Genomic DNA, 21107 nt, shown 5'->3' with positions numbered 1-21107 from the left:
GAGGGGGTTGGGGGACATGACTTATGAGGAAAGACTAAGGGAACTGGGTTTATTTAGTTGTGAGAAGAGGATACTGAGAGGGGACTTAATAGCAGGCTTCAACTACCTTAAGGGAGCATTGAAAGAGGATGGAGCTAGACCAACGGCAGGCAATTATTTCAGATGGAGGGCCACTTAACAAGATTTGGTGAACTCTTGAGGTCCACATGGGTAGCCCTGCCCCTTGACCGGTGCCCTGCCACTGACCACCATCTTGGAACTGCAAGTCCCACCCCCTAACCCCACTGCAGACTGGGCTGCAACTTGCCAGCCAGCCCTCACTGCTCCAGCTAGGGAGCAGAGGGGCAGAGCCAGGTCTGCTCTCTGGAGCAGACAGCACAGCCCAGCCCAGGGCTGGAAAGCATGCTGGGATGCTGAGGGACTGTGATTTAACTTGAACCAGGAAGGGAGGTCTGGGACAGAAGTTTTATAAAATGATTTGACCCAAATCAGTTCAAGCTGATACCACATTCAACCAGGTTTATCTTAAACCAGTTTCAGCTATTTTGAAACTGGTTTTTGTGCACTGAGCTTCTGTTCTGTTACAGGTTTAAACCAGTTTCTTATTACTTAAACCAGTTTATGTGTAACTTCTGTCCCTAGCCCCTCAGGCAGTCTTTCCATGGGATCCTGCCCATAAGTTCCCTGAGTGAGTCAAAGTCTGCTTTTCTGAAGTCCAGGCCCCTTACTCTGCTGCTCTCCATCCTTCCTTTACTCAGGATCCTGAATTCAATCATCTTGTGGTCACTTCTGTCCAAGTTGTTATCCACTACTACATTCCCCACCAATTCTTCTGTTTGTGAGCAGCAGGTCAAGAAGATCAAAGCCCCTAGTAGACCGGTCCAACATTTGCACCAGGAAGTTGTCCCCAACACTCTCCAAAAATTTCCTTGATTGCCTGAAGACTGCTGTATTGCCCTCCTAGCAGATGTCACGGTGATTGAAGTCTCCCTTGAGAACCAGGACTTGTGATTGGGAAACATCCACTAGCTGTTTGAAGCAAGCCTCATCCACCACTTCCTCCTGGTCTGGTGGTCTATAGCAGATACCCACCACAACATCACCCTTGTTGCTATTCTCCAAAACTTTAACCCAGAGACTTTCATCAGGCCTATCTCCAGTTTCATACTGGAGCTCTGAGCATTCATATTGTTCTTTTACATAAAGTGCAGCTCCTCCTCTTCTCCCCTGCCTGTTCTTCCTCAATAGTTTATACCCAGCCATGACAGTTCTCCAGTCATGTGAGCTATCCTACCAAGTCTCTGTTATTTCAATCACATCATAGTTCCTTGACTGTGCAAAGACTTCCAATTCTTCCTCCTTGTTTCCTAGGCTCTATGCATTTACGTACATTCATGTACAGGAACCTGAGATAACTAGTAGAGGTTAGGTCAATGGTGAGGTTAATAATTTCCTTCAAAGATAAGCCAAAAAGATACAGGTTATGGGCTCAAATATGTAAATATAACACCCAGTAAAGGGGCTTTTCATTGTTTGTTAGGGAGTTATGCTAGTAGCTCTTGGCATGTCTTCATTAGGTACGGATCACCACATGGTTCCCAGGATATGTACACTGCATAACTACCGCTTTCTCTTAATCTACCAGAGGGGTATTCCATCAGACTGCTACCCAAGCTAAAGGAAGGAGTAAAGCTGGAGTGGCTCAGAGGTAGCCTAGAGGAGAATGCATATCTGTCCCCTTGTGGGTCTGTAGGAAATATGTCAAAAAGATCATTCAAGTAAAGTTTTATTATATATTTTGTGGAACATCACCTTAGAAATCTCCATGCAAGAGTTGCAGGAACCAGAACTTGTATACAGGCTAAATCCTATTTTGCTTTACCCAAATGACCTGTACACAACTGTGAAACTGCAAATTTGGGCACTGTAGTATGGTTTGCAATTCAGCTTTGTCCATTCCAGCCTACAAACATGCTCAATAGATCTGTCCTCTAGCTGGAAGAGGAGGACCTTCGCACCTATTTAGTTTATATGATCAAATAATGCACAGTAAAAACCTAAATTCAGTAAAAGTTTTGGTATTGATCTTATTGCAACCAGGATTTCATTGTTAAACCCTGTGGCACTTATAACAAGTCTGTGAAATGGGTACAGTACCACTCATAATCAGGTTTCCTACTGCAGGTGAGAATGCATTCTTACATTCATAGTTTTTAAAGTGCTTTGTGATCCTTTTGTGATGTATTTTACTAAAATGTATGATATTCATACTTTAGGTCATACACTGGGGTGAATTGTTTGGATATATGTTTCAGCATATTTTTTTGTTGTTAACAGTTATCTTTTTTTAAGCCTACTCCAAGTCGCTATAAAATTCTTCTAGAAGCCAAAGCATTTCCCTCTGACCACGTAAGGAATTAATATTTTACTATATTTATATTATTAATCATATTTTTGGAAAGAGCATCAGTAGCCTGATTTGAATATTTATTAGCTCATCTTGTCCAAGTAACATTACAATAAAAAAATCTGTCAAATGCTTTTGAGTTCAGCATATTTTACAGATAGTAGCTTTATTCCTTTTGTTCAAATAAAAAATGTTTTACAAGAGGAAGAGATTGAATGGGTACATTGATTTATTAGTCTTTTTAAAGACATTGAGCAAACTGCTGGCCTAAATCAACTGAAGTTGTAAATGTTTTATTAATTCTTGTTGCTATTTTACTTTATGAAACCAAATCAATACAAACTCACAACATTAACACTTATATATCCCCAGACAGAGATGGAAATGCTTGTTCTTAGCACTTTAGATTACTAGTTCAAACATAATTTGTGTGCTATAAAATAGCAGACAATAGTCCGTGCATCAGAGCTTAGAGTAAATTAATCTTCGGGTTTGTGGCCCACTGCTGCTTTATCATCAACTCAGTAAACTCTTGGAAATTGATAAGAAATTTGATCTTTAAAGTGCTATAAAATGACTCCAAATATTACTCACAGGGCTATTTGCAGCAAAGATGGTAGCATGGTTGTGTAAACTTTCAATTGTCTTTAGTGTAAGCTGTGGAGTTTAGCATTGTACTAGTCCTTCATTCAGTAACTCCATTTTTACACTTTGTGCCATTTACTTATGGATCATGGACAATTATAACCTATGCAATTTTGGTCACTTTACATCCAAGCCCTGTAATTTCAGATTATTTCTTCTTGACTGTACTTGATACTGACTCCAAAACCTTACCAATACAATACATTTATTGACAGAATTAATGTTTGACATTTTCAGTGCCATCTGAAAATATCAACAGAGCAAAATTAACATGTGAAAAGTAGCATGTGTTAGCATACTTGTATTAACTTCAGGTACCAGGGTTAGCCAAAACTCTGAACATGCTAGCTTTTAGCATGTGTTAGCAGCCAGAATACCTAGCCCAGATCACTGAAGAGTTTGTATTCTAGTTGCCAGCACATGGTAATGCCCACGCTGCTGTCTCTTCACTGCTGTTGTTACAATGCTGGCTCAATTAAGCTGTCATGGTTGTATTGGCACATGGCACAATCACACCTTCATTTGTTGTTTATGCTTTCCATGAACGGTTTAGACAAGGAGTGAAATTCTGGCCTCCTTAAAACTCATGGGAGTAGAGAGAATGGGCCCATCGGGATTCAGTGAAGCCAGAATTTTACCCATTAATAAAGATACCTCCAAATCACCTTCTAAACCTCTAAAGTGTTGTGGTGTTTGTTGGTTTTATGGTCATTTAGTTATGTTAATACATGGTTTGTAAAACCCTTTTTCAGTATGTTGTTGAATCTCAGCTTCAATTGCATGGACTTGATGTGGAAAAATGCATGCTCATGATACAGCCCCGAGAGGTTAGTAAGAAATATAAATATAAGTCTTCTCTCCTTGATAATACTGATTTACGTAGAAGTGTTTAAAGAGAGGTGATATCTTCTTCCAAGACCTCTACAGCAGTGGTGCTCAAACTCTGGCCTTATGGGCTGGATGCAGCCCATGAAGCCATGTCACCTGGCCCACAGCTTCCCACAGGTCCAGAAATTTGGCAGAATGGGAGTGGTGGTAGCATTAAGCACCACTCACCTGCTGCCAAAATTTTGGACTCAGGGGGAGCCTTGCAGGCTGGATAACATGGCCCTGGTTTGGTGCACAGGGCCAGCATGCAACTGTGTCCCGTGCTCAAATCAGGCCCACAGACTAACTTCATGCCCCTAACCCACCTCTCCCCACCCCACCCCATGGGCCAACCCTGTGCCACTCAACCAGCCTTCAGGGCCAAAAGCTTGCGCACCACTACTCTAAAGCACATTACCCCTCATTATATACATGCCTCTCCTTCTAGATTTAATGTCTTTTATGTACCTAGAGTTAGACAAGCTTATGAATTGCCACTAATTATAATAATTAATTAATTAATTATAATAATTGTCTGTTCTGTGTCCTGCAAATATTTCTCTTATTTTAAGGTCAGATATTACCCTTGGCATCTGGCTTAAATTTATGGACTTTTCTTGTAAGAAGAAAAGTCTTTACAGGAGAGTTGTTTATCATATATTTTCTGATTGCTATAACACAGTAGGCTCCACAGAATACAGAAGACTGCAGTTCACTGGTATATAATTCAGAAGCATCAGCATATATCTTCCTCATAGTTTCCTGCCTTAAAAGACTGCAATAAAGGCGACATTCTGTGTCTTTATTATCAGAACCTAAGGAAAAGGTCTGCTTTGAGAAATATATAATTCAGATCAATTTGAAAGATTGTGTTACCTTACTTTCTCAACATTAAGAACTTTGCCACCTGACTATAAAACTGATGATGACCTTTTGATTTAAAAAAACTGATTCATCCTGTGAGGGAGAGTCTACTTCTGAATCGTTGATAGATGTTCAAAGATTGTTGAGATAATAGCAGTTACTTCCAATTCAACAAATCTTACCCAAGCTTTCTTGCAGCAGCAAGTCTAATTTCATTCTGAGTTTTCACTGCCTAATTGATCCCTGGGTGATGGTGTGTTTTGTATGATCCCTTGCTAGGAAGAAGTGTGGGAGGAGGTGTAGTTATGCTGTAGAGAAACAAAACTGAGATTTTTTTTTGTTGACATTTCTCTATATTTAATGACCTTAAGGTTTCAGATTTTTTTATACTTTTGATGATGAGAGAATTATTTAAAAATATATATATAAATATGGCAGATTTTTGTAACAACATCCTATGGGATATGGAGTGCATCTGAAAAGTAAGAAATGAGATTGATAGACAGCTTTTAAGTCTCGTGGGTGTCACAAATTTCAAATGCCACATAAAAATCATTATATATGCTGTTTGCACCAGGATATTTTATACCATAAATTAAAACTGTCTGAAAAATTAAGGAGAGTGAAGCAGGCTAGAAAATGAAGTGAACAGGCTTTTTAAAGACTCTGTCACCTTCAAAATAATTTTGCTAATGATTTTTTTCCTTTTCTTTTTTCCAATAACCTACTCAAAGGCTACTTCATGGCTTTACCTTTGTAGATCATTACGATGCCAGGGATGCTAGAGATTCACTTTTGATCTCCCTGTGCAAGCAGCACGGCACATAGTAAAATATAGATTATGAAATAAGAAATGACAGTTTCATTACTGCCAGGGTTGATGTAAAATATGTGCTTTAACTATATTTTAGGGGGAGGAGACCTTGAGAATTGAAGATATCCTTGCTGTAATTGAGAAGGAAGGGGACTCTGTTGCTGTAATTCTGTTCAGTGGTGTGCAGTACTATACAGGACAGCTGTTCGACATCCCCAGAATAACAAAGGCTGGTCAAGAAAAGGTAGAATTGTTCCAAGATTTTTATTCCTCTAACACTAGCTTTAAAGATTTTTTTTCCTGTGATTTTTTTTTAAAGTTAACTGATACCTTTTCTGTGGAACTGTACTGAACAGTTATGAAACCTTATAGGATTCTAATAAAAACTAAATAGTATTCCATACAAATTTCTCTAAAGATCTATAGAATGTCATAAAGAATTATCCCTGATATAGAAATTTTATTTGTTGGCTTAAAAAAAAATCTATAGAAAGGTTATTCACATGTACTGGATTCTACAAGTTTCTTCTTTCAGACTCTGGATTGAAGGGGTGCAGTGAAGAGGGAAGCCATGCCCCCAACATCTATTTAAAACCTACAACCTTTTTGTTAGATTTTTTTATTAAAGCAGAATTTTGTGTTGCTCTCTCCTTTCACCCCTTTACTGGCAGCTGCTATCACAGCGTTTTGCCTCCAGTCAGCAGGGCAGGTGAGTTCCCTATGGAGCTGACAGCATTCTGACTCAGCTAATCAGTTAACAGGAGACAGGCAGGATACAGAGTACATCACCTTCACAAGATGACTAGTTTTCAATGACTCAGCCCAGGGAAGTTGCAGTCAGTGGACTAGAGACTTACTCTTTAGATGTGTGTTAGTGCATTCTTTTAACCATCTTGATTGCCTCAGGAATCGAGGAGAAGATAGAGTTTTAATTAAATTTTCTTATCAGTAGGAGATCAGTAGACTTTCTAGAGGGGCATCCTTTATTGGACATACTTTATCTGACCTACGATTAAAACACTCAAGGAATTGACATACTTAAAGTTACAAACATCTAGCTGGTTTGTGGAATAGCTGGTGTACTAACCATTTAGGGACTGTGCCCCTGATTCACATGAGGAATTGGACTACCTTTTGCTTCTGTTGATCTTGGCACAAGAAAGTTTTTATTCTGTAGGCAAGGGAGGAAATTTTAGTGTCAGAAGGTAACAAGAACTTGGGAAACCAATGGAGATCTACAAGTTAGTTGCAATGAGTGCACTCAGTGTCCAACATCTGTCAAGCTAATTTGCCTGGTGTGGCTAAAAACTTTTCTGCTTTCTCCTTTGTAGTGAAACTGTAAGGGAAAAGGTAGTTAGCAATTCTGACAGGTGCAGAAATCCAAACATTATATTTCCTTGCATCAGCTTGGATAAATTTACATCTGCGTGCTTTAGATCCATATAGCTCTAGCTATAATACTTTTATACTTTTATAGCATTTTCTTTTGAGGAGCATCATGTCCTTTGTTAATGCAAATAAAGATGAAGTTACATGTTATACTTAGACCATACTACATGTGTGGAATGTTACTTGGTGTTAAATGTGAACTGTGGCACATTAAGGGTTAATACCGTTTCGTGCCCACACAGCTCTGACTTGCCACTAGAAGGCTGGCAAACAGGGGCATAGCTAAGAGCCAGGATACCTGAGCTCCATCATTGTTTGGGCGATCAGGGGGCATGGGGGCTAGAAGCAATGCATCCTGGGATGCTGGTGGACTGCCGATTTAATTTCTGTGGAGAAGACTGAAGTTATCTTGGCACGAGTTAGGTAGCATGGCCCAGAATTAACCCCTGCCCAAAGTGCCTTTTTAACTGCTTTTAATATGACCTAAGTGTAACATGTAAGATCATCCTTAAATTAATTAAACTTCATAACTTTGCCCTCTGATTACAGGGATGACAAAAGATGATGCTCGCAGATACTACTATACTTTGTTTCTTTATAAAAGAGGCTGTTGTTCTATTGGAGCTGGAAATAAATGTAGGCATGAATTAACTCATGATGGATTAAAGTTAAAGATAAGCCTGTACAAGAAAGAAGTGATACGAAGAAGGGCTAGTTGATTCAATCTCCACCATCTGAGGGCATCAGGCCTATAGCATTTAACAGCCAAATGAGTAATGAAAGACTTGAAGTATCTCATCAGGCTGCACTCTCCCATGTTGCCCCATCCAGTTCTTAATCTTAGTCTTTCAGATTCTCATTGCCCAGCTATCTTAAAGATCACATATCCTTCCCAATTTGTTCAGAATGATGAAATGTGGTAGTTCAGAATGAAAATCTTAAAAACAAGACAGAACATTATTGAAAGAAGGCTGTAATATTTGGAATACTGTGTGAAAAAAAAGACTGGAATAAGCCCTAATCAAATCATGTTCAAAGCAAAATGCAAGACTGACCATATTGGTGAGCATGACAAATGATCCCACACTACTTGGTGAATAGAAAGTAAAGTAAGTATAATAGAAAAGAAAAAAAGGAAATGAAGAAGAGACAGGGAGGAAAAAAGTAAATTTAAAAAACCCCCAAACACTGAATAGTACTGTCAAATAATATGGCAGAGGAAAAAGTCCTACATATAATGGCTTTACAATGCTCTATCCTTATAGCCTAGAGCAGTCTTATCAATGTTTAGTTACAGATGTGAAAGGTCAGAAAGTCCTGCAAAAAGTATTTTAAGTAGCCTAAGGCTACTTATTTACAACTTTAAGTTCCTGATTTCCTTTTGAATTTTTTAAGTCAATTTCCTAAGTTTGGTGCTAAGCTGAGATTCCTTCCAGAGTGAAAGTTCTGCACAGACAGCTTCATTAAATCATTAAATATTAAATGAACTAAATTAAGCTTGAAAAATTACCTCAGGCTATTTTTCCATCTTGGGTCTCTCAGATCAATCAAAATTACTACATATTGTGAGAGATTCTTATCAACAGGGCACAGACTGCGTGGTCTCTTGCTCTAGTTCCTGTCTGAATTTCTGCCCTTTTTTTTTTTGGTAAGGTAACCCTATAGTCTTTTGTACCAGTGAAGAAATGCCCAACTTGAAGGAGAGTAACCTCTTAAATTCACTTTTTTATCAAGCTACAGTAGAAAATTCTTCCTTTGAGTTGCTACATTTTGTATGTAGAGTATTTTAATTTCTCAAGTCCCAGTAGGAAGTGCTTTAAGATCCTTCATCTTCATTTCTTTTCCTGTCTCTGCTTCTAAAATGTCCCAGCCTGCTTGTGTGAAGCTGTCATCTCTCTCTCGCTCTCTCCAAATGTCATTGTCCATGCTGAGCTGCTACCTGCTGGTACTCAGACATTTCCCAATGATGACTTTCAGAGGTTAACATAAAGAGGTGGTGGCAAGAGGGGAAGGGAAGCACAGTTTCTTCTTTGCCAAAATCAGATGGAGAATTCCCCATTGTCTCTCTAGCTTGAGAGAACAACACTCCCATATAACTCCCCTTTTTGCATGGCTGGTGCAGTACAAACTGTTTCTTTTTGCTAAAACCATTGCTTGAAAAGTGTGCATCTTGACACTTATAGCAGAATTCTGTTTCACTTGGGGCATGTAAATGGCATTTCTACAGTCATGTAAGTGCAGTTTTTGGCACTTACACACAGTTGGCAATTCAGCTCTGAGCATGCAAGCATGCATATGCCCACTGAGCCTGCTGAGTAAAGCTGAGACTTGGCCAGCCAAGTTTGTGGCAGCATGTGCTTACTCAAGTATGCATGTAAGGCAGGGTTCATAGAGTCATAGAATAATAGAAAGTTAGTGTTGGAAGGGACCTCAGGAGGCTCATATTCAGCTTATTGTCCACTGAAACCCCCAGGTCCTTTTTCTGTAGAGCTGCTGCCCAGCCAGTCAGCCCTCAGCCTGTACCAGTGCATGGGATCGTTCCATCCTAAGTGTAGGACTTTGCACTTGTCCTTGTTGAACCTCATGAGATTTCTTTTGGCCCAATCCTGCAATTTGTCTAGGTCACTCTGAATCGTAGCCCTACCCTCCAGCATATCTACTACTCCCCCAGCTTGGTGTCATCTGCAAACTTGCTGATGGTGCGGTCTATGCCAACTTCCAGGTCATTTATGAAGACATTGAACAAAACTGGCCCCAGGACCAACCTCTGGGACACTCCACTTAATACTGGCTTCCAACTAGATGTCAAGCCATTGATTACTACTCTCTGAGCCTGATGCTGTAGCCATTTTTCTATCCACCTTACAGTTCATCAGCCTATACTTCCTTAGCTTGCCTAGGAGAATGTTGTGGGAGACCATATTAAAAGCCTTGCTAAAATCAAGGTACACCATATCCACTGGTCTCCCTGCATCCGCAGAGACAATCATCTCATTATAGAAGGTACTCATGTTGGTCAGGTATGACTTGTCCTTAGTGAATCCATGCTGACTCTTCCTAATTACCTTCTTCTCCAAGTGCTTAGAAATGGATTTCTTGAGGATCTGCTCCATGATTTTTCCAAGTACTGAGGTGAGGCTGACTGGTCTGTAGTTCCCTGGATTGTTCTTCTTCCCTTTCTTAAATATGGGCACTATGTTTGTCCTTTTCCAGTCACCTGGGATCTCTCCTGACTGCTGTGAGTTTTCAAAGACGATGGCCAGAAGCTCTGCAGTCTCATTACCTGACTCCCTCAGCACCCTCAGGTGGATCCCATCTGGTCCCGTGGACTTGTACACATCCAGCTTTTTTAAACACTCCCTAAACTGTTATTTTACCATGCTGGCTGCTCACCGCCTCCCCAAACTGCTTCCTGGTGCAGTCTGGGAGCTGACCTTTTCTGTGAAGACTGAGGTGAAGAAGGCATTGAGCACGTTAGTCTTTTCTGCCTCTGTCACAAGGTTGCCTCCCCAGTTCAGTAAGGGACAACACTGTCTGATCCCTGTCTTACTACCAACATATTTGTAGAAATCTTTCTTGTTACCCTTCATGTCCCTTGCTAGCTGCAAGTTCAGTTGTGTTTTGGCCATCCTGACATCATCCCTGGATGCCCAAGCAATGCTTTTAAATTCTTCCCTAGTTTTGTCCAAGTTTCCACTTCTTATAAGCTTCCTTTTTGTGATTTAGTTTACTGATGAGTTATCTGCTAAGCCAAGCTGGTCTTCTGCCATACTTGCTAGTCTTCCTGCACATTGGGATGGTTTGTTCCTGCACTCTCAGTAAGGCTTCCTTGAAGTACAGCCAACTCTGTTGGACTCCTCTCCCCCTCAGACTGGCTTCCCAGAGGATCCTGCCCATGAATTCCCTGAGTGAGTCAGTCTGCTTTTATGAAGTTCAGGGTCCTTACTCTGCTACTCTCCATCCTTCCTTCCCTCAGGATCCTGAATTCAATCATCTCATGGTCACTGCTGTCCAAACTACCATCCACTACTACATTCCCCACCAATTCGTCCCTGTTTGTGCATCCCCATATTGTATCTAGGGAAAAATCCATTAACTAGTGGGTGTTTAGATGTTGGACAAGGGCCATCACATTTTTTGCACAATAATTTTGGTGAGGAGGACATTTCCACCTGGGAGCAAGACACCCAGAGGGTGTTTGGACTTGCTTCTCCTTCCTAACAGGATGTTCTAGCTACCAGGCCATGCATTGTTGGCATTATTTAGAATGTGTGAAATTTTGGCATCCGTTTAATTTTGGAGGTGTTTTGCCTCGTTTTGGTGCCCGAAACACTGAATCCAAAATGAAATGGAAGGCTCCAAAACATCTCCAAAATGAAACAAAGCCATCTGAAATGTTTTGGAAATGTTTTGGAATGTTTCAGAGGCGCCCCCCGGGAATAGTCCAGCACAGCCCCACAGCCGTCTTTTAAAGCACTGGGAGGCTGGGGCCGGCCAGGGCAGGCATGGGGGTTTCTCCCACAGGTCCCCCCACTAGGACAGAGGCAGGCACAGCTGGAGGAGCCTCAGGAGAATTCCCCATGGCTTCCCTACCTGGCCCCATGCCCCGCCCAACCCCAGCTTCCTGGCACTTAAAAAAAAAAGAAAAGTCCCTCACTCACTGGATGCAGCAGCAGTGATCAGGGCCTCTGAGGGCTCATGGCAGAGCCACCCCATGCAGTGCAGGGCAGTGTGGGGCATCAGGGATCATCCCCCCCCGTCTGGCACCCCTGTAGCAAGTACCCCATGGCTCATGTGCAGTGTGGCTCAGCAGGGCACCGCACGCTGTTTGGAAGCTGGAGCACCTGGAGCTGATCTGTGCCAGGCTCTGGGTGATAGGTGGAGCTGCCCCAGCTCCCAGACAGCGCGCGCCACCCTGCTGAGCTGCACTGCACCTGCCCAGAGGCCCTGATCACCACTACTACAGCTGGTGAGTGAGGGGCTTTTCTTCTTCTTTTTTAAGTGCCGGGAGGGAGAGGGGGCCAGGCAGGGCAGCCATGGGGGCTTTTTCCGCAGCTCCCTCAACCCAGGGAGAGGCAGGCAGAGCCAGAAGAGCTGTGGGAGAACCTGCAGCCATCCAGCTGTGCCTGCCTCTCCCTGGCCAATCCAAATCTCTGAAACGGTGTCGAAACTCTGAAACAGACTTGGCCAAATTGAAACAGAATAGTGATTCGAAACACTGAAACGAATCACTGTCCTCTAAAAAGGCTGAATCCAAAACCGAAAGAAAACATAGCCGTTTTACACAGCCGTACTCTCCATCCTTCCCTTTGAAACTGACACATAGCACCCTGTAGTTAATATTCATAAGCATCCGTTTCACTTAGCCACACACATTCTGGCTTGGTCTTCTTCCTGGATACTTATATCTCCTTCCCTTAAGTGCCTAGGTGACCAGGTTCAAGAGGAGGAGTTAGAAGGATTCTGAATAATGCCTAGTCCATAGCCTGATGGCTAGAATGCCTTGCTGGCAGCCAGAAGACAGAGTTTTAAAAGTCCTCTGGATGAGGGGTACTAGACCTTGTGTTTCCAGTTCTCTGGATACACAGTTGCCTAACCAGTAAATAGCTGGGCTAAAAACAAGGTAGGGTTCTTCTCCATTTCACTTCAAGAAATTATGTATGCAAGATGATCCTATTCCTCTGCAGGGTAAAACAAAATCCTAAACTGTGTATAAGTGCCAAAAATGGCTGCTTTGTATGTGCCGTTTAGGCATGTAAAGTGAAACAGGCTTTTTATAGAAGTGCCACACAGCACCTCCTGACACAGACCTGATGCCTATTTTGGAGGTGCAGCAACCTGAGGTAAAGGGGATTTCCCAAGATCATGAAGGATGTCTGTTAGTATTGATTTCATATTTTCAGTCTCATTAGTGTTCCTCCAGTGGAAAAAAAAATCTGCCTTTCCATTGCCTAAAGTGTCTTATCCTACCTTCAAGACATATCTTCAAGAGGAGACTGGACAGTCACCTTGCTGGGGTCACCTGACCCCAGTTGTCTTTCCTGCCTAGTGCAGGAGGACTGGACCTGATGATTTTGCAAGGTCCCTTCCAAAATCTATGAATCTACCTCTATTTAGTTGATCTAATAAAAGATTCTACACAAAGAACCTTGCCTGCCTATTGTCCTACCTCTATGAACTTCTTATTCATTATAATGTAGCAGACACATTACAAGCATTTTTGTTCTCTGCTTATTTGCTTTGAAATGTGCTCTTGATTGAAAGTTGTTATATTCATTATGGACAGGTGAACCAGTTCAGTTAAGTATAATCTAATCTCAACACGGTATTTTTAATGTACTTTTGGTAAAATGGTGTTGGCCATCGGTTGGCTTCTTCTGAGACTAGACATATTGAAATGTCACAGGAAAAGTTATTTCCAGAATATGGAAACTGATGGAATTGATGAGATTCTCATGGATAGTGCTCAGAAGAACTTTAGCTCACGGTCTGTGTACATGGGGACACGCAAGAAAGTTAAAGTGGAATCAACCAAAGCTGTGAAGTTAATGTACAGGTGTTACGGTGCATTAAACCCAGTGGGAACACTTTCTTTCAGAAGCAAAGTTTGCCATAGCTTAATCCTCAGAAGTAAGGCCACTACTTCAGAGTGAATGGGTTCCCACTGGGATTTAATGCAGTTTAACTTCTGTGCATTAACTTCACAGCTTCAGTTGATTTGTCTTTACTTTCCTTTTTGTCCCTGTGTAGACAAAGCTTTCTAGGGCCAGAACATTTATCAGAACCAAATCTGAGCTCTGAACCTTGTTGCATATTGCCCATCATTAATATTTATACTGGCCAAAAGATGAGGCCCTGGGAGGTCATCACTTTCCTTTGGGATAACTTTGTAGTCTGACAACTTCATTTGCAGCTTCATTAGAATTAGCATGTCGGGATTTTTATAAATGCTGTTTCATTTGAATAGCTAGGTAGTTTATAGAGGGGATTAAATATACTAAAGTATTGTTTTAATAATTTAGCTGAGGCTCCTTTTGTGAAACAGACAGCAGAGAAGATTATAAAAATCCCTTTGTTTTATTAAGGGGCTTAGATATATTGGAGTCTTGTGTTCTCACTCTTATTCCTACCATGCTGCTTTCAAGCAAGCTGCTTGTGGTTTTTTAAAGTAAAATGCAAAACAACATTTAATTTGTAGTCCATGCACAAAATGCAGTATCATTTCTCTCCACTTTAATAAATGGTGTAGCATTGTAGTACAGTTTTATATAATGCTGTTAATTTAAAAAATGCTGCCATCTAGTGGATATTTTGTGTGTAAAATGTAACTAGTTTATTTATGTCTCTTCAGCCATTACACACTTCAGTTTTCTAGGCAAATTGTAATCATTAACATCATATAACTTTTTCATGGAATAGAATAAGACATACTTATGGGAAGAAGTACAACAGGTTTTAAAAGTCAGAATATTATATGTGATCCTACTTCATTTGTTTCAAAACTCTAAAATATATTTCCAGAAGTGCTACCTTCCCATAACTACAAAATCAAGGACAGTTTCAAGTGTTTAGTACCTCCAAAAAAGAGCTTAATATACAAATAATAAAAAACAGTTTCCGAGATAATTATTTATTATCTATAGTTATACTTCATTATCTGAGCCTTTTCCACATATTATGAGCCTTGTAGTATCTAAACTATCTAATGCAGTGCATAAAATCTGAGTGCCCAAATTATATGAGAATGTCCTTAAACAGCAACTAATAAAATAATTCACAGTTTGGGATATTTGTGCATTACATAGGAAACTTGTCTGTGTCAATAAATCGAACAAATGCAACTTTAATGTCTATGCTGTATAGAGGGTAGATATGCTAGCTATCAGGTTGTTTTTTTGTAGCCATTTTGTTTTTTATCTTTTTAGGAAATTTATCAAAGATCTTTCTTTCCTTCAGGGTTGCTTTGTTGCCTTTGACCTGGCACATGCTGTTGGTAACGTAGAACTTCATTTACATGACTGGGGAGTAGATTTTGCCTGTTGGTGCTCCTACAAGGTAAGCATTGCTCTAGTATTTGAGAATCATTCAGTTATGGGCAGACAGGTTCAGAATAGGACCCAAACTTTGCCATTTTAATCCAAATACCCAAACTTGTTGACTTCAGAGCATTCAATAAAGAACCTCTTGTTCTAAAGGATTTTGCTGAGGGACTGAATGGGTAGTTGTTTGGATGAGCTGTATGAATATTTTGTTGAGAGAATGAGTGGATAGTTGTGGTTGATTGGATGAGCTATATGAGTATTTTGTTGAGATGCTTGAACTTGACATGACATTTTAGGATTCCCAACCCTCAGACCTGTATTTTTTAAGCATTTGTATAAATACACATAACTCGGACAAGATGTTTTTAAGTTGAAATTTCTTCTTCTTCTTCTTCTTCTTCTTCTTCTTCTTCTTCCTTCACTTGTCCTATCTACCTGTCTGCTTTTCCAGATCCTGGCTCTCCTAGATTTGTTCCTTAGATCTGCATCATCATGATTTGACAGAGATTTTTACAGCCAGGTGCCCTTCCTGACACTACCCCTCCTTTATCCAGATTTGGGATGGGCATTGGATGGGTAGAATTGTTTTTAAGATTAAACTAAAGAAACAATTTTTAAAAAAATATTTTGCCATGGAGAGATAATAGGTGAGGCCAGAGCCTCAACTAAAAGCCTACTGAAATATAAAATCTTTGGTTTTATAGAGTATGGAAAGTGAGGAGGTGGAAATAATGAGAACAAAGTATATACATGTTAATTTATTCTTTACAGTATTTAAATTCTGGAGCAGGGGGCCTGGCAGGTGCCTATATTCACAGGAAACATTCCCAGACTATAAAACCAGCGTAAGTATTCCTGCTTGTTCAAGAAACTCCACAGAGGTGCTATAAACTTTAAATAGAAAACACTTTTCTCTTTCTGTTAAAGTCTGTTACTTTTGTGGTGATCCTGTTTGACAGGCCAAAGAGGGAACTTTGAAGGCTGGATAAAGTTTAAGAGGATTGGGCCTAAGCCCCAAAAAGGACTACAATTCAGGTTTAATAGCACTGTAACATTAATAAGCTGCTGCTTTTAGCCCCAGATTCTAGAAATCTCCTCATCTTATTGTCTTTAGTAAAGGAGTAAGAGGAGTAGCGTAATCTGTGTGAGACTCCCACAAACTTGGGCTGATACCTCTTGATTAAAGGGTTCCTCTCAAGTTTTCATGTGTGTTTGAAATGGAAAAGTCCTTAAGGATGGGTTAGAACTAGAGATGTATATCTGAAAATTTATTGTCCACAAATTTGGAGGCAATCAGCTGTAAGGTTGCAGTTTACCCCATCTCTTTTGCATAAACAAAGGTACTTGTCATATATCAACACCTTGTGCTTCAGTGATAACTAACTTTCTTATTTTCACTCGTGGAAATAAATGGATAAAACAGATTGTTTAAAAGAATATACCTAGAACTTGCAGGGTTTTTTTCTTAAAGGGATAGGAATAGAATTGTGTGCATCTCCACAATTTTTCTTCTCAGAAGTTGAGATTTTTTTTTTTCCATTTCAGTTTTCAGCCCTTGATTTGTATTGTTAATAATGATATTTTTGGTAGAATTTGGAATATTAGTCCAACTTACCACATTTCAAATATTAGAAGGGTGCTAAACATAAGTTGAAGTTACAGGCCCCATCCAGCAAATTGGTTCATGGAAATAATCTCATTGAAATGAATAGGGTTACTTAATTAGAGACTCCAAAGTTAAGACCTTTATCCTGGCATAAGCTCCACATATGCAAATCACAAGACCCCATTGAAGGCAAAGAATTGTTAAGGTTTTATCCCTATGTTTTATGTAATAAAACATAAAATCAAGAAAAAGAATCATATGGACTTTCATGACAATATCTCTTAATAGGGAATTGTTTAACTGTCTTATTGTGACCCAAATTGTATTGTTCTGAGAAAGGGCAAACCCAGGGAGTGAGGTGCTATGGTCACTCCACTCTTTGCCATTGGTTCACCACAGAACTCCAGTGGGTCAGCTACAGATGATGAGCTCAATTGATAAGCAAAAGCTCAATTGATAAGCAAAAGCTCAATTGACTAGTAAAGATAAGGAAGGAGTTGAACAGCCTAAGATAATGGCAGAAGGATTTCTTAGAGAATCTAGATGCGTTTAATTTGGCAGAGCTGGATGGGGTGTACCCCAGGGTACTCAAGGAATTGACTGAAGTAATTTCAGATCCAAGTTCTCTCTGAGAACTTGTAGAGGTAGTATGAAAACTCAGGTGTTTGGAAAAGGGCAAATATAATGGCCATCTTTAAGTAAGGGAAGAAGAAGGAGCCAGAGAATTATAGACGTTTTGGTCTGACCTCAATACCTGGAAAGATCATGGAGTAGAAATCTGTCATGAAGCACCTAGAAAAGAACAAGATGATCAAAAACAGCCGCTATGGATCTACAAAGAGCAAATCATGTCCAACCAACCTGATTTCCTTCTGTGATAAGGTGATGGGCTCTGTACATGTGAGGAGGGAGAGCAATGGATATGATATAACTTGACTTTAGCAAGGGTATAGGTTATAGCCGTGTTGGTCCAAGAACATAGCCAGACAAGGTTCTTTGAGTAATTCCGATATCTCTTATTAAACCAACTAAAATAGTTGGAAAAATTCTTCTTTGCAAGCTTTCTGACACTGTCTCCCACTAAAAATAAGTTAATTCTTATTAACAAGCTAAGGAAATATGGACTAGATAAAAATATGGTAAGGTGGATACATACGTAGTTGGATCATCATGCTCAGCAAGTAGTCATCAAATGACTTAATGTCTAGCTAGGAGGGGGTATCAAGTGAGGTTCCCCAGGGGTTTCTTCTGGATCCAGTATTGTTTAATACCTTCATTAGTGATTTAGATGGTGGTACTGAGCACCTACATAGCACATTTGTGGATAACACCAAAGTGGGTGGAATTGCAGATTCTCTGGAGGACAGGGCTATGATCCAGAATGCCCTTGATAGACTGGGAAAATTGTCTTCAGTCAACCAGCTGAGAGTCAACAAAGTCCTGCACTTAGGATGGACTAATAGCATGCACAGATACAAACAGAGTAACCACTGGTTAGTCTGCATTACTGCAGAGAAAGACCTGGGGGTTACTGATGGATAACTTGAATTGTGCTCTTATTACAAAAAAGGCCAACAGCATACTGGGGCCTCTTAAAGACACTCAGTTTCTCCTGGGAGAGTTGCTGCTCTCCCAGGAGAAACCATGTGTTTACACATATTTGGGCTTTTTTCTCCCAAAATAAAAATAGCTGCTCCAGGAGAAAAATAACCTGGGAACAGCTAGGGTTAAATCATTCTTGGGAAAGTTCCTCCTGTGAGAGTAAATGCCTGTACAACTCACCCTTTGAGGGAAGCCACATAACAGTCCTCCAGCATTCCACTCTGCTCCAGTGTCTCTCTTGGGACACTGTCATTTTGGCTGGATACTACTTCAATCAAGCCAGGAGCAGAACACATCCCTTTCACAATCCCACATTTTGCTTCAGGGAGACACAGTCCGACTCTTAGCAGTATAGGTTAGCTAACTGCCAACCCTCTGCACTGCTGCCATCTCTCTCCAGGCAGACTGAGAGAGCCTGAAGAGCATGCTGAGATGTGTGCATAAAAGCCCACTGGCGGTACAGTGTCAGCACTGCACAGGGGTCAGCATTTGTATGTCTGTTCAGGCATCTGCAGGTAAGTTTTTCTACCAGGAAAATAAACCCATGAAAATTCTTCTGTGTTATTTGGATATATGTAGGCAGCCAGGAGTGTATCAACAGGAGTGTCACCTGTAAAGTGTCAAGAGAAGTGATTATTAACAAGCTAAGGAAGTGATTATTAACAAGCTATTATTGACAAGTGTCTAGTTTTAGGTCCCACACTTTAAGAAGGATGTGGACATATTGGAATGAGTCCACAGGAAAGCAACAATCATTATAGGCCTGGGAAGCATGACTTATAAGGAAAGGCTCAAAGAGCTAGAGTTATTTAATGTGGAAGGAGGATATGGTAACAGTCTTCAAATGCCTGAATGGCAGTTATACAGAGGATGATAATGAACTGTTTGACTATGAGGGTGGCCAACATTGCAGGTTAGACAGACACTTGGCTGGGATGGTTTAGTCAAGCATGATCCTGCTTTGCACAGAGGACTAGGCTAGATGACCTTGTCAGGTCCTACTTTCCTATGATCTTAGGACATTTTTTTTTTTTTTACTAATATGAAATTTTCAGTTTCACTATTTGAGAATTTCAATAAAATATGAAAAGCTTAGGAATTCTAGTCAGGGCCCTTGTGCTAGGTGTAACAAAATTCATATATAGTTTCTGTCCCACTACTTAGTTTAAGTGCAACTTCAGACAAAAGGCAGTTAAATTAATTTTATGCAAAATAGGTAACTGAGAAATTTGTAAATGATGATAATTTTAAACCCCATTAACACATACCCATGCAGATCCAAAATACTTCTCCTTGGAGGCTGCTTTCAGTTATATATGCAATACAACCAAAAAGGGAATGCTTATGATTTTAAAAGTAAGTGGGTTGCAATCATGCCTAAAAGACACTTTAATGTAAAGGGAATACTTTTTTAAATTTTCTTTTAAAATTAGATTTTTTTTAAAAACATCATATACGTCTCTGGTTGGTGAACAAAATCAAAGGCAGTTTCTACTCTGTGTCTAATAGCTCTTTAATAGTGGCATGTTTTCATTAAAATTATATCCACATTTAAAGCCAAGAAGCATTACATGAAGATCTGTGTTCTCAAAGACTTTATAATCCATGAAAAGCTGTGCTGAGGTTGGCTGCATAAGAAGAAATACCTATTTAAAAAATGTTTTACATCTGCTGTCATACATATTAAGAACAGTAGGATTAAGATTTTTAATGCATCAACAAATGTAAACACTTCTTTCCAGTTGTAATGCTTGGAGAAATTGCTGGTACATACTTTTATTTTATCTGGAACAAAGCAAACTAAATCAAGTTTCAGAGAGAAATAATATTACAGTACCCAATTGCATTGCATTATGTGCAACTCCTAGACTGTCTAGACTCCTAATAGATAACACAATAATGCTGATTGAGAAGATTTCCAAGAGCTAATCGCCTACAACCGAGAACTCATTATTGGACTTACATTTGTGAACTAACTTGATCCTCCCAAATTTGGTTTGTTTGAGGAAAAACATCAATATGTTGCTCCTAAATTCTTCCATCAAGGTACCTTCCTCCCCCTGTTTCTGCTTCCATCTTTTCTTTCCTTTTTTAAACCCTTACTACAATTGTTTATAATTGCCTGTAGCTTCTTCTCTCAGTTCTTTGTCCTTTGTTCTCTTCCCTTACTCAGTAGAGTAACTCATCTATTCCACAGGGTGTTCTTTGTCTCTACTCCATGGTTTCCAAACAAGCTTTCAGGGGTGGTAATAGACAAACAAACAAGCTCCCTGGTCCCTGACATACCTCTGCATCTTTCCATCTTTGATATGCTTCATGGTACAGTCTTGTTTTACTCTTTGGCTAAGTACAGACAGTCAAAAAGCCTAAGGCAGAATCAGGCCAACCTTCCCAGGTTTCTCTAAGCTACTAAGATTGAATTGAGAGCAAACAAAACTTGTGTTTGGACTTTGGGAGGTGTGGGGAAGGCAAACAAATGCCAGCACTGGCCAAGCCAGAAGGTGAGGGGCACTTGTGCATGCCTCTTGAGGGCAGCTGAGCCCAATTGAGTAGGGCCATCCCTGATTGTCTGTCAGGCACATGCCCCCAACACCCCTGCTGTCACTCCAGACCCTACCCCTGCATCAGCTGCATCAGCTGCATTAGGCTTCCAGGGCTGGTTGCCACACTGAGTTCCCAGGGGTAGGCAGGCGGAGGGGGCAGAGCAGGCAGGGGTAGGCAGGTAGGTGGGGACATAGCATAGGGGGGTCCCCTGCAGTGGGGGTTCCCCCCCGCACCCAGCTTTTCCCCCAAAAGCTAGGGTGATCACCTTAGCTGGGTGATCATCCTCATGCCAGATCTGTCCCCTCAGCCATGGAGGAGTGGCTGAGG

General features: G+C 40.5%; 1 protein-coding gene across 4 annotated transcripts in view; it reads left to right on the top strand.

Annotated features, from left to right (window-relative positions):
* KYNU (kynureninase) overlaps positions 1 to 21107 on the top strand; it is a 113385-nt gene that overhangs the window by 58656 nt on the left and 33622 nt on the right. For all 4 annotated transcript variants that reach the window (XM_019480624.2, XM_019480621.2, XM_006266995.4 and 1 more), the window contains 5 exons: positions 2338 to 2409; positions 3805 to 3879; positions 5695 to 5841; positions 14943 to 15041; positions 15800 to 15873. In XM_019480624.2, the coding sequence (XP_019336169.1) occupies positions 2338 to 2409; positions 3805 to 3879; positions 5695 to 5841; positions 14943 to 15041; positions 15800 to 15873 (467 nt within the window). The remainder of the gene's footprint in view (positions 1 to 2337; positions 2410 to 3804; positions 3880 to 5694; positions 5842 to 14942; positions 15042 to 15799; positions 15874 to 21107) is intronic.

This window comes from Alligator mississippiensis, chromosome 4, assembly GCF_030867095.1.
Source record: "Alligator mississippiensis isolate rAllMis1 chromosome 4, rAllMis1, whole genome shotgun sequence".
NCBI lineage: Eukaryota > Metazoa > Chordata > Crocodylia > Alligatoridae > Alligator > Alligator mississippiensis.
The sequence above is the reverse complement of the archived record's forward strand: the minus strand, read 5'-3'. Positions and strand labels throughout refer to the sequence as shown.